We start from the raw sequence: 19,103 nt of genomic DNA, 5'->3' as shown, positions 1-19,103 counted from the left end.
GATGGTATGGGGCTGGATTTAGGACTCATACCTATGTTGAATCAGATGAAGTCTATCAAAATATCATGGATGTCCTCAATACATATATATTTGGAAGCCTTTTTCATTTTGTAATTTATTTTTATTGCATTTCTTTTGCTTGTTTATTGCAAATGTCTGCCATTCAGGTAATTCTGTTGGGTGTAGTTTCTGTCCCTGGTTATGTAGAAGTAAGCAGGCAGGCAGATACCAAGACATATTTTTAATCATTAAAACAATCATTTAGTCATCATTCATTTGATCATTTATTCATATTAAATCAACGGTGACGCTTTTATTGTGAAAGTTAAACTGCATTGATTCCGGTCTGATGCTGTAACCTGCCGTCTTTTGACTCAGATGAATCATCAGGTGGCCGTTCATCTATTGTGCTCGCAGCCTGATCAAACTGGTCCCAGATCAGCCGGGGGTCGGGTTTCAGCACCGCGGTCAGCTCCTAGCCCAGCCTCTTCCTGTCCCCAGGCGGCAGAGCACCAACAACAGTTTCCTCCTGTTGTCCCTCCCGGCGACCCCTCCCCTTAATATCGGCTCTCATGATAAACCCCTCCTATGTGTCACTGCTACACTTGAGAGGCTTGGAAATAACGCAACCAACCAGACTCTACAACACTTTCCTTTTTTTTCTGGCTGAGACTGACTCGTCTGCGGCAGCTTTTTTTTCGTCCTCAGAGCTGCTCATCAGTCAGGTTTTGCGTCTCCACAGCTGCTTCCCCCGGGTTTCTCCCTCTGTGGCTGGCTCTGAAGCTGATCGGCATATTTTTTATACTTTTGCAGTTTTACCTTTGCAGCAGCAGGTAGCCTTTATTCTCCACCCAAGCCTCGGCTAGCATGTTGGACCCGTCTTCCAGCGAGGAGGAAGGGGATGAGATAGTGGAGGTGGAGCGCAAAGAGGTGGCGGCCCCGAAGAGCCTCGGAGTAGCCCGGTTGTCACCGGGCCGAGCCTCCGACGGCCACGGCGGCGGGGGGCTCCAGCCCCGGGGCCGAGGGAGCGGCGGCGGCGGCGGCGGCGGCGGCGGCGGCCGACCCTCCAGCCCCTGCCCGTCGGTGGGCAGCGACAAGGAGAAGGAGGACCTGGAGAAGATGCAGAGAGAGGAGGAGGAGAGGAAGAAGAGACTCCAACTGTATGTGTTTGTGATGCGCTGCATCGCCTATCCGTTCAACGCAAAGCAACCTACTGACATGGCCAGGAGGCAGCAGAAGGTAAGATCCGTCTGACAAACGAAAAACTTCAAACCTGTTTTAAATACATCGTCCATTTCTGCAGGGCATCACTGAGACACATGACACCAACTGTTGCTTCCACAGTCGCACCGTGTCGCTGCAAGCCTTTTGGTCGAATATTTAAGAATGCAGAAATATAACTCAGTTCACCTTATAGTCAGTAGGGTATTTCATACATTTCATTCGTTTCACACATGATGAGCCAAACCTAAACACTTTTATAAAAGAAGGTAGTGGACTGCGATGGATGGAGTGCAGTCTGAAATGATAGTTACACTACCTTACTGCACATAAAGCATCAGCAGAACATTTCCACTTGATGTCTCTTCTGATTGAAAATATATTTCTTATATATATATATATATATATATATATATATATATATATATATATATATATATATATATATATATATATATATACCGTATATATTTATTTTATGACGATGCCAGAAAGGTTTAAAAAGACACAATGAAATGTGCTAAATCCAAACTAAAGAGAGACATGGTTGTCGTTGTAGTAGCCCTTGCATATGTGGACGGTTTCTGGGCAGAGAAGCACCAGTCCCCCTCCCCTCCTGTTACTCTCCAGCACAGCTCTTATTAGAACAATCTGTTGCACAGGAGAAATTGATCCTCCACAGCCTCACCATTGAATGACATCCTCTATAGGGGAAGACTGTTTCTTCACACTGTCAGCTTTAATGTGGTCCTTCAGTGATATCCCCATACCTACCACACCCTGAGGTATTTTAGACCAATTTTTGGTTTGGTTGTAAAAGAAAAACATAAAACAGGACATTTCTAAAGATACACTCTGACTTTGTTGTATGTTTGTTTCTGAACTGGGAGTCTGCAGGCCCTCTGTGGTCTGTACCGGTATAGCAGGCCTTTGAAGATGGCAAGGCGACGTGGCTCTACATTTTGGTCAAGATACCAATATGCACTGGAAGCATTTTTCCGAGTACAAGGACGGTGGCACGGACATGAGCTGACGTGGAATCGTAACTAAGGAAACTTTTGGGTATCCGTTCGGGTTACTCCATGCGGCAAACCAATATTTTCAAAGCTCATCAAAGTTCCACATTTTCTGCTTCCATCAGCGTCCGCGTAATTATACAATGTTGGATGTGCAGGCGGACAGGCGGAAACCTGCAGCAGGGAACCCCTGCCAAGGGCCGTGTCTGATGGTGTGATGTAGTTTTGGCCATGCGGACACTCATGACCCTCACAGATGCAGCAAAGTTCTAACTTCCTGCAGCCACGTGAGGGTCCGCTATAGAGTCCACGTGTTATAAATGTTGTCATCAGAGAGAGCATGTATAGGCCCTCTGCGGATGTATACGTACTGGCAATTTGTTGGGACGTCCGTGTGGACACTACTATCTCTGTATGGATCCAGCAGCAAGCTGATTTATGAAGTGTCATGCAAAACCAGGTTCTCATATCAGGTGAACAGATCATGAGAATCTTTATTAAACTGCACAGGTTCTGCTTGAGGAAATTATGATTATTATTACTGTGGCCGCTACTTATTGAAATCAAAGAAAAAAAATCAATGTTTGTATCTGTGTGTCATTCTGTCTGAAATAGTTCAATCCATCCTCCAACCATGTATTGATTCTGCTGTTCAAGTGAAGCTGAATCAGTAGTTAAGTCAGTTTAACAGCTCAACAGTGAATGTATTTGTAAGAAAATAGAAAGAAAAAACAGTAAGAAAAAGCAGGATATCTCCCAGTAAAGGTTCTGTCTTCAGACTGAAACATCAGGTAACAAATCTTCAAAAGTAAAAGCTACAAAAGAAATTTGAAAGATGTCATACAACTAGAAATAGAGTAATCAGTGTTGCAATCAATGTAAATTGATTATTTGGTACACAGTGATATTGCCTTACAGGTAGCAAGAAGCAGAGGAGCCTTTTTTTTATGAATGGTTCTTTGTCAAAGTCAGCAGATAGAAACAGTTGTAATGTCACAGACAACGAACAGTGCTCTCCGTGGTTCTGAAACAACAGCTTGACACTTACTGGGCTACTGTTTTGCTCACAGCTGCAGTATTTTGTAAATCCACAGACGCTTCCTGTGGTGACTATGATTTAGATTGTTATTGCTTGTTTGTGCTTGTTTTCTTAAACTTTTTGTGGCCTATGCGTTTATTTATATTTACTGAATTCTTGTTCATTCTGATCTGCATTGTTGTATAATGCTAAACATTTAGTAGGCCCAACGTGCAGGCCCCCCACAGCTCCCCCAATCTCAATGCTGTGCCATTGCTGCTCTCAGCACATAACGAAAAGAGACTGTACTTAACCTTTGTACATAAGTTAAAGTTATGGACGTAAGTCAAAGTTATGTACGTAGGTCAAAGTTACGTATGTAAGTTAAACCTATATACGTAAGTCAAACTTATATATGTAACATTACATTACATTATTACATTACATTACAGTCAATGTAATGTAGTGTAATATATGTAAGTTAAAGTTATTTATGTAAGTTAAAGTTATGTACATAAGTTAAAGTTATGTATGTAAGTTAAAGTTATGTACATAAGTTAAAGTTATGTATGTAAGTTAAAGTTATGTACGTAAGTTAAAGTTATGTACGTAAGTTGAAGTTATGTAAGTAAGTTAAAGTTATGTATGTAAGTTAAAGTTATGTATGTAAGTTAAAGTGATATTCAATTCAATTTATTTTGTATAGCCCAAAATCACAAATCACAAATTTGCCTCAGAGGGTGTTACAATCTGTACACATGTGACATCCTCTGTCCCAGAACTCTCACATCGGAACAGGAAAAACTCCCCAAAAAAACCTTTACGGGAAGAAAAGAGGAAGAGATCTTAGGGAGAGCAACAGAGGAGGGATCCCTCTCCCAGGATGGACAGACGTGTGATAGATGTCATGTGTACAGAATGAACAACATAACAGAGTTACAACATATTCAATGCATATGACAGGACCACGGCAGGAGGCAAGACCAGGGTCCAGATATAACCCTGATCCATAGACACATGTGAGGAGAGAAAGCACAGAGACTCCGGTAAAGAAGCAAAGTCAGTAATGTGCGTTAAAAGTATCGGTAATATAAAATAGTAATGTGAGTAATAATACAAAATTATATTAGCAGTGGGAGTCAGCAGGGCCATGGTGGGAGGAAGGACCTGGGTCCAGATATAACCACGATCCATGAAAACCTGTGAGGCAAGAAAGCACAAAGACTCCGGGGAAGAAGCAAAGTTAATAATGTGCATTAATGGGATATGAATTCATGCAGAAGCAGAGAGAGAAGAGGAGAGAGGAGCTTAGTGTATCCTAGGAAGTCCCCCGGCAGTCTAGGCCTATAGCAGCTTATCTTAGGGCTGGCTGGTCCAAGGCAAACCTGAGCCAGCCCTAACTATAAAACTGAGCCAGCCCTAACTATAAACCTGAGCCAGCCCTAACTGTAAGAGTTATCAAAGAGGAAAGTCTTAAGCTCTTAAAGTTTAAGTTAAAGTCATGTACGTAAGTTAAAGGTATGTATGTTAGTTATAGTTATGTAAGTAAGTTAAAGTTATGTAAGTAAGTTAAAGGTATGTACGTAAGTTAAAGTTATGCATGTTAGTTCTAGTTATGTAAGTAAGTTAAAGTTATGTAAGTAAGTTAAAGGTATGTATGTAAGTTAATTACCCCCTTGGATCAGCCAGGCTCCACCCTACTTCACCCTATACTGTACCTCCAGCCTTTATGCTAAGCTAAGCTAATCATCTTCTGTCTCCAGCCCAACATACAGACATGAAAGTGATATTGATCTTCCTTTCTAAGTCCAGACGAGTGAGTTATTAAACCTGTATTCCATGTCAATTCCATTAATACAAAAGTATCAAAGGTATCGTCATAGCTAACTAGCTAGTGGTAGTCACCTGTTTGTGTCCTGCTAGCAGTGGCGCTTGATGACGGTAATGATGACAGTCAGTCAATGGTTTCATCACATTGTAAATATGGATGTATTCACTGATTGTCTTATACTATACATATAATCCAACTAGTGAAGATGGCATTCACCAATTACAATCAGACTTAACAAGAGCACTTGTTTGCTTAATGATCCATTATTTCTATCAGCATGTGTTACGTTGCCTGATTAAGGTCCAGGGGATGAGGGGAGTAACAGTGTAAATAAACCCAGGGAAAAAGAGTCACAGGCAATGGATGAATAAACTAAATAGTGATTTATTAACGATAAACTGAAATGCTCACTGAAAACTACTTTCTTAAAAAGGAAAGCAACACTGATTCACATAGTGAACTCAAAACACCACAATATGAACACACTAATGGGTCAAGCTACCAACACTAGCATACATGGCTTGAGCAGAGAAGAAGACACACAGTTTGAACGCTGCCACTTTGCCCACCGGGCTGATTGTCTGAATCTCCCGGCCTTGTAACCACCATGGCACTAATCGGCAATTGAGCCCAGCCGCGTACGCTCACACGCTGCAGCTGCGAGGCAGGGAGAAGAGTGGCACCTGACTGGAAAATTGGGAGAGAGAGCAGTGAGAGAGCAGAGAAAAAAACACAACATGGCACGTAACAGCATATAATGAATGTGCCTTCTAAAGTATGAAGTAATACAATATAATGTTAATGGAACATTCTTCCTGCATCTACACCAGAATACAGCACAGTCAGTGAGGGAGGAGCTGATATTAATCACGCAGACTGAGATGTCAGCCTGACATGTGATTCCTCCATCGACGGAGAGAACACGCAGCAGCCATTAAGTCTATCTGTGTCTCTATCAGAGACCAGCACACAGTTCTGATGCAATGGAGGGAACAGTGTTTTAGACTGAAAGACATCCAAGTATCTATTAGTGTGATTTTGTCACTTTGGAGGAACAATAGAGCCGACCTGACAGTGTCATCACCTGGCTTGGGAAATACACTTGAAATGCTAACAAAGTTTAAAGTATTTATTACAACAAAAACCACAGAATTCACCTGTGAAGTGTGTTAGTCTGTAGTGAAAGACACTTGTACTTTGTCAAAGCTGCCTTATGTATTCTTGATTAATAAGCGTGTCTATTATGTGTTTCATGATTGTGTTTTCATACTTTATAAATGATGGATTCCCCATGGGACATGCTTGAAATTTGCATGTTTCTTTGTTTTTTTTGTCTGTTCAATAGATATGTTTTTTATATTTAAGAGTTTTCTCATCTCGGTTATTTCTCACAGGGAGGTTAAAAAGATGTTTTTCCACCACAAATGGCGACAAGGATGGGATCGGACGAGTAATCAGGACTCTGTTAGACGACAGAAGCGCAAATAATAAGATAACTGAGACTTTTGTGGGTTTTGAGGCACTGTTGGCCTTTCAATGTCATTTATAAATGCTTTGTAAGGCATAGATAGTCCTCACTTTAGATGAGGTCACACAAAATACTAACTAATGACTTGTAACTACCTGAATTAATTATGATTTGCAATATTGATACGTTTATAAAGCATATATTAGCATAGTCCCTAAACATTAGTGCATATCTAAATCATTATATATATAAATACATGAATAATGTACATCTAAATAAGTTCTTCATCATTTACTTACACTTTATAAATTATGTTATTAATCATCTACAACTCCTTAATAATTGGTTTGTAATATATATAATACTTTATTTACAAATGGGGAATCCATCATTTATAAAGTATGAAAACATAATCATGAAACACATAACAGACAAGCTAAGTAAGAAAGAAAAAACTTTGATTATGAATTGCATACTAATGAGTGTTAATGTAGGAACAATGCTTTATAGATGATGAATTAAGTGTTTACTCACACTTAACTAATGCTTCATAGTGTGTAGTTATTATAAGTGTTACGAAAACTTTTTTATGTCTAGCTGAGGTGGAAAAGTTGGATTAACAATAAAAGCAACATATGAAAAAGTGCAATAGGAGCAGTCTACACATTTAACATGTCATCACTGTCAAATATATATCTAAGCACGCTGTATACACTATATACTGTGATATACCTTTATCTATATCTATATGTTAGCTTTGCTGTCCTTGTTTTTAGCCGTATGTCTGTTTTCTATGTAAGTACATTGAGAGCAACGACAAACTAAATTCCTTATATGTGTTCACCAACATGGCTGATAAAACAGATTCTGATTAAGTGAATCAATTCTGGTGTGTCTTTTATGCCAGTCAAGTTTCGGCTGCACTGGAGAGACAAAAAATCATGACTTTCCTCAAATGAATATGTGAATGAACATGAATGTCATAATTCATTCAATGTCATTGATTCGCTTTTTTGTTTGTGCTGATTTTCTTGAAATTCTGTGAAAACATTTGGATGAAAACTCGAGCATTAATCAGCCTGAGCATCTAGCAAAGGCACTTTCCCTGGGAACCCTCTACTCACCGCAATCACACTCTCTGTGACAGTAAATGGAAGAATGTAACCATAGCGACTGCACGGCTGAAGTCTGAGAAAGGGCAAATCTTCCCACTGTCGTTGTATATCAGAAAGTGAAGGAAAGAATGAAAACACAACTGCTGTAATATAATAAAAGCGCAATATTGCCCAGTCACATACAATATTGACATCTAATATTGCGGGTATTCAATCTAAAGCTACTCCATAGGTATCTACTGGGGGATTGCTGTTAATTCCATTGACCAAGAAAATATTCAGTCTCTCAACAACTCAAAAAAAAGATTGCATACTCCTAGCTTTGGGTGTAATTCATGAATCAATGCCTAGGCTAGTGTTTCTCTTGACCGTTGTAGCAATACTCAATATGTATAATATGTAATTAGATATAGAGAGCTGAAGTGAAACCAGAAATTATGGGGTTTGTTCCAGAAGTAAGAAAACTTCATTCAAAGTCCCATAGACATTTGCAACTAGGCTAATAATTACACATCCAGTGTTGGAACAGAGCCTTTCTCAACATTATGTTGTGTGTCTTGCTACATATAAGGATGGTAGTTTTTGGAAAAAAAATACTATCGCTGTTCATTGAATATTTATGTTATTTCGCTGGCTAAATGCCAATGCCAATGCAAATGCCAAGGAGGTGATGCCATAAGCAAGTAGAGGGGTGATCGCACATTTCTGCAGGACAGTTGAGTGTCTGTGGTTAGTTCACATGATTGTAAAAACAGCAGGACACTTGAGTGTCATAACATCATGACTTGACTCTCTAATATTGTTACCACTGAATAAAATAAATCTCCTGGTAAAACTGAAGAAATGTTTCCTTACTACTTAACCAGACAAATTAGACAACCAACCAATGGAGCCTCCATTTTTCTAACTTACCTATTCATTTAGTCATATTACAATTTTTGTGTTTAATCAATCTTTAAGCTACGTGCTAAGACAACCCTTTGTACTGGAGCACAAAGTATATTCTTTATTCCTTGCATCTGCTGTGTTTTAAATATATTGCAGTAGTATCTGGTGGTAGTGCATTTAGGAATGAATGTACAAATAAACATCCAGCCTACACAGCTGAAGTGGAGCGCACAATGCTTCAGATTTACAGGGTATATTATCACGTAAACCCTCCTCATGTTTACTCCATATTTCACACAAAGGGCACCCCTGAGAGCAGATCACCCCCACATCGCTCACTAAAGTTCTTGCTATTTTCTTGCAGTGTCAACATGTTATTGTGGTGTCATCATGTTACCATGTATCTACTTCATTGTCCCCGTGAGATACTCCCCTCTGGGGAGTGCATGATGAAAGACATGTGAAGTGAAGGGCCTTTCACTTCATCATCTTCATGTATGGAATGGTTCTCTAGCTCAGTGGTTCTCAACTGGTCTGGCTGCGGGACCCACCATCACCCCTTAATGACAAGTCGTGACCCAAATTTTCAACTTCTCAAATGTATTTAATGAAAAGATGGTGCAGTTTGAACCTGAGCTGAAAATGTCCTCTGCAGTCGTAGTAGTAGGGAGCTCTCTTGTGCAGAGAAATTGTTCCCGTCAGTCCCCGTCCCACATGTTTCACGGAAACGAGTAAAACTGCTTTGTTTGTTATGTCTGTAGATTCGTCTATTTGTAATGCAAAATGCCCACTTGCCTTAATTTGAGCTGTGGTCTGTTGTTTGATGTCATCCAACATGTCTTCAATTCACCTACTTATAGTGTCATTTGACAGAGGTATAGTTTTCAGTTTATCAGCTGCGGATTGATTCAACAAATGCCGCTTCAGTTTTGACAGCTTCATGCTTTCTTGTGCCAGAACCTCGCTGCACAAAACACACTGAGGTTTTTGCCCTCTTTTGTCCTCAATGTAAGAAAATCTCATGTAGTCGCTGTCCTACTTGCGTTTCGCTCAATTAGCACATGAAAACAAACTTTGCGGGTGTTCTTCTATACTGTGAAATGGCGGGTGTCTATTAGCATTACAAGGCATTAATGCAAAATACTGTTAAGGAGTGTGAATAAATCCCCTTCAATATAAAAGCACAAGATTTTTTATTTTTATTTTTTTTCAGGCAAAGGCCCCACCATTTGAGAATCACTGCTCTAGCTGACTTACGAGCATATTTGTTGACTGCACCCTGTGGCAATTTAGTCTCTTAAAAATAACAACAAGCTATTTAATATCTCAGTGACTACAATGTAAATTGAATTTCATTTTTCAACATCAAGTGCAGTGGTGAAAAGTAACTGAGTGCAATACTCAACTGGAGTTAAATACAATTTTGAGGTATGCCCAGCTTTATACTTATTCAATTACACTTACACTTCAATTACACTTGTATTTTTCACTGCACTCTTTTCCTTTGCGAGCGGTGGTAACTGGTCATATTGACATCTCTTTACATATGATGTCTTTTTATGGATTAAACTACCCAACAGTATATACAGTACAGAAAACAAGCTTCACCTTGAGCAGCTCCAACATTAAAATTCTCCTTATATTAATGTATCAAAAGTGATAATCCAATAATAAAAAATGTGTGCCATCACTAACATGAGTTTAATAGTGTACAAGGTAGTGATGTGTATGTGTCTGTATATGAAGATGAAGGGCATTCAAAGCTGTAGCCTCCACACTCAACAAATGACTATTCCAATTTCTATAATCATTTTTGAGGTCCTAATCATAAACCTCGTATTGTGTGATCTAACACGCCCCGTTCCACTAGGATTTGTATCATTATAAATTATAACTTTGCTCCCGCACTGAACTCACTTGGATGAGACGTTAGAAAAGTTTACTCGTAGGTGCAAAAACTGTTCTTAGTTCAGAACGGATGATACAAACACTAGAAGCTTTCATTTGTCATTTGTTCATTCATCACTAGAAAAAAAAGAAAATTAGAAGAAAATTTCAGAAGAGACAAAAGGGTTGGTAGGACAAAAACATTTCTGTCATCAGGTCAAACAACTGCTCTTAGTGTAGAGAACGCTTAAAAGGCTGTGGAATGCAAGCCATTGAAAAACACATCAGCCTCATGGCTCAGACACAATGTCACAATCAGCCTGTGTGTTACGGGAGGAGACGTAGAGGTACACAGAGAATGAGAGTCTCATTTGACATTCTCTGTTCAGATCAGACTTTGGAGCTCAACCGCCTTCTAGAAACACATTTGCCAGTCAGCTGGGAAGTGGGTGGTACTGAACGGGGCTTGAGATGCTGTGGGCTCAGAAGAGATAAAGCCATGGCTGTTCCCTGTTTGAAAGGTTTCTTTAATGTTCTTACCTGTCTTATGAAGACTTGTTTTAGGGCTTCAAACATTTGTTGCAAGTAGAGCTGCTTTGAAGTCAGAGTTAATGTCAGTGTCGAGTTAAACAGGGATAAACACAACATATAAACTACAAGCCTAAAGCCCCCCACTCCATGAATGACCTCCGCCTGGCAAACACGCTGATTGAGCATCTGGACTCCTCAGAAACCTACGCCAGGATCCTGTTTGTGTACTTCAGCTCTGCCTTCAGCACCATCATCCCTTTTCTGCTGAAGGACAAAAATTCACAGATTTAAAACATTAACTCTATCTATCTAAATTAGGGATTTTGTCTGAAAAACGTGAAATCTGTTGTTCTTCCTTGACCTCAACAACATCACTGTCAAGTCACTGGATGCAGGAGGAACTACACTTCAGCTTTGGTAGCTGTGGGGCGAAATGCCGCTCATAAACTTCCTTGTAACTCATTTGAGTTACATTTCCAACAGCGGAGATGGCATCCCAAAATATGAGTATAGAGGATGTTATGGACGAGGATTTTTTACAGTACACTTTTTACAGTGTTTTGGCTGACTCTGATATTCAGCCATATTCAGCCGGAGAGAGACCTCCCAGCTCAAGGTTCTAGCTACAGCTGGTAGGATACGGAGCTGCTGAGAGCAAACGCCGATTGGTGGAGCCTTTTCTCAAATTGAAATTCTCAAATATTTTCTCCAGAATTACAGTCACAGTTATATAGTTTAAAACACATGGTTAACGTGAAACAAAACACAACAAACTACTTGGTTAGGTTTAGGCAATAATACTACTTGGTTAGGCTTAAATTAACAAAATTTAAACAAAGTCGCAACAAAAAGTTATTCTTTAGGTTAGGTATAGCAGGTCTTTATGTATTTATTTTTGATCTAATAAAAAACACTCCGTAGTTTTCATTAGCCAAGTATTGAAATCACTCAGGAGTATGTTGGCCTTTATCATGGGGTTATTTCATTTAGACCTGGGGTGCCCAAACTTTTCCGGCTTGCGAGCTACTTTTAAAATGACCAAGTCAAAATGATCTACCTACATTCAAAATATATATGTTGGCGTACCTTGCATATAACTGCATGAATCCTTATGGCATACCTTGCTCTGATGACTTGCACTGAATTAAATCAACCAGAGTTGCATAGTCCGGACAGTAGCTGCTGGTAGCCAGCCTCAAGCAGACTTCAAATGATCATCAGTCATGGTGAAACGGTGTTTGGACTTAAAATTCTTCATGTGGGAAAAGGCTGACTCAGATAAATAAGTAGAGCCAAATAATGCAGTCAAGAAGGTAGCACATTTCCTCATGTTTGGGTACTTTTCCTCTGTGAGTAAGTTCCAAAACTGTCCATGAGCCCTGGACTTCAGCTGAATGTCAGCCTGTAGTATCAAAATCCTCCACTCCAGACGAGTTCAGGTGAAACAGCGTTGTAATTTTTATATCACCTCAATATCTTCCTAAAATGTGCAGCACATAAATGTAGCGACTGGCTCGAGTAAAGCAAAGTCTTGAAAGCGTTTGTCAAACTCTGGCAGACAATCTGCTCTGTGTAGCGCGCACTGTCAAGTTGCGCACACGGCTTCCGTTGCGTCTTCAGCTCTGACGCGGGGTTTTGTAAGTTCCTCAAATCATGGCGCTGCAGCTTTTTTAGCTTCTGTAGTAGAAATAAATTGGGAGACTAACTAATTAGCTCGCCAGAGTTGTGCGGTTGACCGCGCATACGTGGTGACCCGTGTGTTAGAAAAGACGTGATCTCAGACTGGGCTGCCCTGTACGTCAAGTGGCAAATGCCATTATAGGACATCTAATTTTATTTTAATGGCATGCGATCTACCCGCACTACCTCGATCGCAATCGACGTATTGGGCACCCCTGATTTAGACTATTTATTGAATTTCCAGAAAATGTGCTATATTTATTATTTTTGTTGAGTACCTTTTCGCTGACACATGAGCTTTTATGGGTTCTTGCTCTCCTGATGGGATCAATTTTTTAAGTTGCCATTTTGGTTCCCAAATAGACCTATATGTTGATGTTAGCATGTTTCCATCTATTAAGGCCATTCTATTTGTTCTATTTGTGCTATTTATTCACATGTCAATACATCTTTTCAAACTGTTGTTTTTGTCATGAGCACTTTCACACAGAGCGAGAGGGAGGTCGATTTTTTTTTGGCAATGTGAATTAAGGCATCAACCATTCACATTGTGTGCGATGGACATATTCAAAAGCTACACTATAGTGTAGGACAACAGGGAGGCTCTGTAGTCTGAATCAAGACAGCAAACTGTATTACTCCTTTCAAACTTGACAAAAGCAGCACAGACCAGATCCTCTCCTCATTTTTGGAACATGGAAAACAAGGAAATATATAAACAACATAGACTAATGGGAAAGTCAGAGGCAGGTGAGTAATTGAGGGCAGGTGTGGATAATCAAGGAGGCGGGAAACCCAAAAAGAGCAGTAAGTAAAACAAAACATATCACATGAGGAGCAAACTTACAAAATAAAAGAGGAAACTGAATGAATAATATGAAACAAGGAAAAAGCACATCAAACAGAAAACCCTAGATAACTGATAACATACAACCAAAGACAAATAAACTAATAAAGACTACTAAAAGATTATATTGTAAGATGGTGTTGAAGTCAGAGGGCTCTGGGCACAGAGCCAGAACAAAGTGAAGTCCATCATTAAACAGAAGCAAGATTAGAGGGTCAGCATGGTATTATCTGGGCTTCTCGTGTAATTTGTCATAATTAGAGTTCATGTACTTAATCTTGTGCAAATCTGTCTTTTTCCAGCTAAAAAAGTCAAACATCCCACTGCAGAAAAACAGGTTCAATCCAAACGTTCCAATGCCGCTAGCTTGCGTTATGTGTTATGTAACGTTTCAATCATACTGTACTCAGAAATAATCTTTTGGGTGAAACCCAGACTTGCTTGTCCTGCTGCATGAAACACAGAAATGTTGGTAAATCATATGATCATATCATATGATTCTCAGTCTGACATACACAGCACATTCTAAAGTTCACCATCATACCTCTGATGAAAACCCCACTCAAAATCACATTGCATTCATTTCAATTTCATGTAAGGTGATAATAAATCAGTGTTGGCTTTACAGCTTGTTGCCCAAGTGGCCCGAAACAAAACAAATTACATGCAACTTTCTCAGTAGAACAGTACTACAAGTTCTTAATTGAACATGTAAACATCTGTAGTGAAATGCTTTCTCTTCCTCCTTTATTCACGCTGCCTTGCCTTTATCTCCTGATCAGGCCGGGGGGGGATTAGTATGCACAGGTGAGACACTCAAAACCGAAACACAATCAGGCCATCTGTCTGCTTGTTTTCTGCACCACATCGGGGACTCTGATGAATCCACTCCTTTTCTCTCCTGCTCTGCTGCTCGACTCCTCTGCTTCCGTCGCATCTCATTCTGCTTATGTCCTTTTTCCAAATCAGCATGGATATAAAGGGGCACTGAACAGATTTTACTCCAGAGTTTGAATCTGTGGGTGTGGCTTAACTCACCTAAATCTACAACTGAACTCAGTAGGTTCGTCGGAGACTGCTCCTCGGATTGAAAAAAACAAATACATACAAGAAATCTCCCAGATTGAGTTTCCATAAATTCTAGGGAGGCTTTTTAATCCAGTAATTCAGGCTCAATGGAAAACTTCCAGCCATACGCAAGCCATGTTGAAACAGCCCACCACATGAACATTTGCGGCAGTGCACTCAGATGAACTCAGCTGAATCTGTTCCCATTTACATTATCTGTGTTAGTAAAACCCTGTGAAACAGTGTTTTCTGATTTATTGAAATTATATTGCAGAATAATATTTTTTTTTAATTTTGACTTACTTTTAGACAATATTAGTAGAGGAAAAGATCAGGTTTGTCCAAGGGGGCTTTACTATCTGTACAACATACACCACTTTCTATCAATTCATATAAGGTAGAACCCCCCCCCCAAAAAAAAAAGAATGTACCACTTTGTGGTTGTACACCAGCTTACATCCATCCGCCTGTCCAAAATGTCATCCCTTCACAATTTAATCCTATGAGGCATTTGTGGAAATTGTCGTATTTAGCATATGAATTCTGGCCCAAAACGTGTTTTGTGATGTCGCAATGACCTTTGACCTCCAAAATGAAATCCTTTCATGATGGAGTGAAACTCCTTCAAAGTTTTCCTGAGAAATCGGGTTCACGAGAATGGTAATTACGTATGTACTGTATTTTCAGACAGACAGACGGACGGACGGACGAACCCCAAAAGAATAATGCGATCTCTCTCAGTGGACGGACAAACACGCAATAAACAGAATAGACCAACGATGTAAAATTAGAATATACAATATTGACATTCAGTGTGACAAAATTTAAGATAGATTGTAAATGTATATGATGAATGGATCTGGGAGGACATTGAGCGACTTCAGGTGTCACCAGACAAATAGGACCAGAGCTACAGGACCTCCTCTCGGTCATGGAGACCTGGAAGATGACAGACTGCACAGACCCACAAGAGCATACTCAAGAACACCAATCAGAGAACTTGGCTCTCGCTTCTGTCCAGTCATACAGAAAAGGGCCCAAACACGGAGCAGACCACTCAGATTCACCTGAAACAATAAAGATATCACTTCTATTTGTCACTGAATAGACTTTTCCCTGAGCACAAACTAGTTTTTAATGCTTTCAGCATCAGTGTACATAACTATAGAAACCAGGCAGTTAAAGAAAGTAAAGCCTTTTTGATTTATGCCATCAAAGGTTTGCAGCACATTAGTGTATGTGTGTGTGTTCGTATGTGAACACAACTGACAAGGCTTTTATCATAATTAGCAGTCTACATGCTGTCCTTTTGAATTATGCAGACCCTATTGATCTGTTTCTACAACACACACACACACACACACACACACACACACACACACACACACACACACACACACACACACACACACACACACACATGAAAGTACACATGCTTCAGTGTACAGACGTCCTTTGACACATCCACTTTCAGAAGGTGTAATTAGGCTGTGGGTGAGTCATCATACCGATCCAATCTATTGAGACTCTAATATGATACTCATCACAGGGTCACAGGGCAATTAGCATGACGAGTCTACAGCCTTTTAGACAGCCCACCAGAATGTTCCCCACAAGCTTTCCATCACCAGTGGTGTCACACAAAGAGCAGGACCGGAGGGGTTACCATACCAGAACACCCCATTCAGCATCACTTCTACTACACATTCTGTAATATGTATGCTATTCATATGCATGTAATATGCCACTAAAAGCAACTGTTCTCAGGCCCAAACATTCTCTTAAAGGTACAGTGTGCAGCATTTACGGGGATCTATTGGCAGAGATTGAACATGATATTATTTTCTTTAGTGCACCTGAAAATAAGAATTGTTGTGTTTTCGTTACCTTAGAATGATCCGTTTATTTACATACAGAGGTCAGCCATGTTTCTACAGTAGCCCAGAAAGGACAAACCAAACACTGGCTCTCAGAAAGGGCCATTGCATGTTCATGTTTTTTGCGTTGGCCATCGTAGTTTTCCTACGAGCTTGGCACACCGGAGAAGTTTCAGTTGGTTACCACTAGATGCCGCTGGATCCTACACACTGGACCTTTGAGTAAATTGTAAAAAACTCAAACTTTTTGGAGTTGACAAAATTAGCCTCCACATGGTGTGCTATTTATTGATAAAGCATTGCGCTTTGTTTCGACTTGGTACAGCAGATTTACAGTGAGGCTCTCTCCTGATACAGCCACAACTACCAGGCGACAGAGTTCCAATTCTATCAGTAGCTCTTAAGCCAAAGTCTTAAGCCAAAGTCTACTATTGTCTAAGTCTATTGTGTGTGAAATCACATTGCATCAGCACAACAAGCCACCCAGGATGCTCAAACATCTACAGTCACATACTCCACTCTACACTTAAAGCCAAGGTGCATTGCTTCTGTAGAAATGTATCTGTTGAAACGGCTTTGGATTAACTGAACCAAAGAGCATGAGGCAGGATGGTCAGGGGTGTAGAGAGCAGAAGACTAACGGACACAGAGGCCCATTTCCAAGCTGTCTGTGCCTTTATTTCATGGACTAATCCCTGATCGGCCAATGCTAGATTAGTGAAATATATCTAAATGGAAAGCTCTACACTTTATCTACAGTATAACATTAGTAGCTCAAGAAACTTATCACAGAATAGTAATTTAATGCCACTGAATGGGTGAAGTACAATATCTTTTGGCGCTAAACGCCTTGTTGGCCAGTGAAGAAGTTGGTCGCAGTTCAACTTTTGACAGAGGGACTTGCCAGCAGCTGATCCTGTACCAGTAATGAGAGGGTGGCTTATCTTGAAGCTGTCTTTATACGGTACCCTTACACTGTCAATCACTATGTCATTGCTCTGAGAAGAGGTTTAAGACAAGTGTGGATATTATTTTGGATTTGCTTAAGGCCACAGCATGGGGGGAGGTGTGTGTGAGTGTGTGTGTGTGTGTGTGTGTGTGTGTGTGTGTGTGTGTGTGTGTGTGCTGCAAAGCATTTGCCACTGCCCTGTATTCATGTGCGAACCCTGTGTGTGAGTGTGTGAATAGCAGCTCCCGCCCTGATGAGCACTTTCTCAATCCTTTGTTGGTCTGCTGTGCAGTGTGTAATCTGGGATTACCCATCCATTTGATGTTATGTCATCACCACGGATCTCCAGCATGTTCCCCGCTGAAAGAGGGAGAAAGGGTTAATGTCAATTCAAATGTCCTCGAGAGCGCGAGTGTGCTCTTCATTGGATTCTTAATGTGTAGGTCATCTTGTAGGCTAAGCCTGAGCCTCTGTGACGGTGTGGTGACGTAGTCCAAAAGTGAAATGCTTCATTTCCTTTAATCCATATGTTGTCTGCTCTTCTGTGAACAAGGAATCTGTAGGACAACATGTGAGGCTAAAAACACTTAACAGGGGGGTTGAATCGACTTAACACAGTTTGTTTTTTTGGAAACTCAATTTAAGCTTGATCATTGATTTTCTTTTTAAATTCACTTGGTAAATTGTGCTTTGATTTCAATTCAACCATTAAAATAAAGTTACATCAGATGTTGATATAGTTGAGTTTTGCCTCAGCAGATGTGGTCCCCTCATACTAGATTTCTTCCTCATTGCTGTGCCACCATGTTTGTTCGTGTTTCCTTGGCATATCTCAACAACTGTTCATCCGATCTACTTCACGCTTGGCTGGTACATTGCTAGGGGTCCTATGTGTCGAATTTAGGAGCAATTTGACATGCGACTTGTCTAGTATTTATTAATCTGAATGAATGCAGCAGTGGGGGTGGGGCTTCAGTGTTCAGAAGTCCAGCATGTCGTCTGCAGCGAGCAGACAGTGGCTCATCGACTGCAGTTTACCTTTGCTGCTGGATGCTGGATATAGCCTGCTAACGCTACATGAATACTGGATAACTACAACTAAACTTTTCTTCATTTCCCTGAAGTCAATGAGAACTGTACCACTCACCGCCATTGCAACTTAAATTATGTACATTTTTGGCATACTAATTTATGCCACTAATAGCCACTAGGCTCATACTGCAGTAAGTCACTGCTGATAACACTGTCCCGACCCACAGTGTCCATCATCGTAACATAAGCTTACCTGGCACAAAAAACAAATTGCATTCTGGTAATTTGCAACATGATTACTGTTTTTAAAATTGTAATCCCTTACAGTGATCCTCACTGGGCGAAATCCTGGAATAAAGGATTCCTTCTCCCCTGAATCCCATATCCTGGGTAGTTCAGTGTACAACAGGCAGCTTCTGCAGACACAATAAGAGCCAGGACTTGATCATTTGATGAAAGACTACAATCACAGAGCAGAATCTGTGGAGTCTGTGAAGAGGCCCAGTGAAACAGTTCAAAACTGTTACAGTAACACTTCACTAAAATAAAGTATGTTCATAATTTTTATGAATCCACAAAAGCCTTCATTCACTGTCAGCTAAGCTTCTCTCTGTTATTGTTTCTCTCATGGACCACAAATGGAAATTTTTCTGGTTTTGATGCGTACAAAGTACA

General features: G+C 40.3%; 1 protein-coding gene across 5 annotated transcripts in view; it reads left to right on the top strand.

Annotated features, from left to right (window-relative positions):
- Window positions 1–398: 398 nt before the first annotated feature.
- cadpsa (Ca2+-dependent activator protein for secretion a) overlaps window positions 399–19,103 on the top strand; it is a 206,380-nt gene continuing 187,675 nt past the window's right edge. For all 5 annotated transcript variants that reach the window (XM_068712610.1, XM_068712609.1, XM_068712608.1 and 2 more), the window contains exon 1: window positions 399–1,239. In XM_068712610.1, coding sequence (XP_068568711.1) covers window positions 868–1,239 — 372 coding nt within the window. In that variant the 5' untranslated portion in view covers window positions 399–867. The remainder of the gene's footprint in view (window positions 1,240–19,103) is intronic.

The sequence above is a fragment of the Cebidichthys violaceus genome, unplaced genomic scaffold (assembly GCF_023349555.1).
Source record: "Cebidichthys violaceus isolate CVI_PGR_0920_01 unplaced genomic scaffold, fCebVio1.0.p SCAF_17, whole genome shotgun sequence".
Lineage (NCBI taxonomy): Eukaryota > Metazoa > Chordata > Actinopteri > Perciformes > Stichaeidae > Cebidichthys > Cebidichthys violaceus.
The sequence above is the reverse complement of the archived record's forward strand: the minus strand, read 5'-3'. Positions and strand labels throughout refer to the sequence as shown.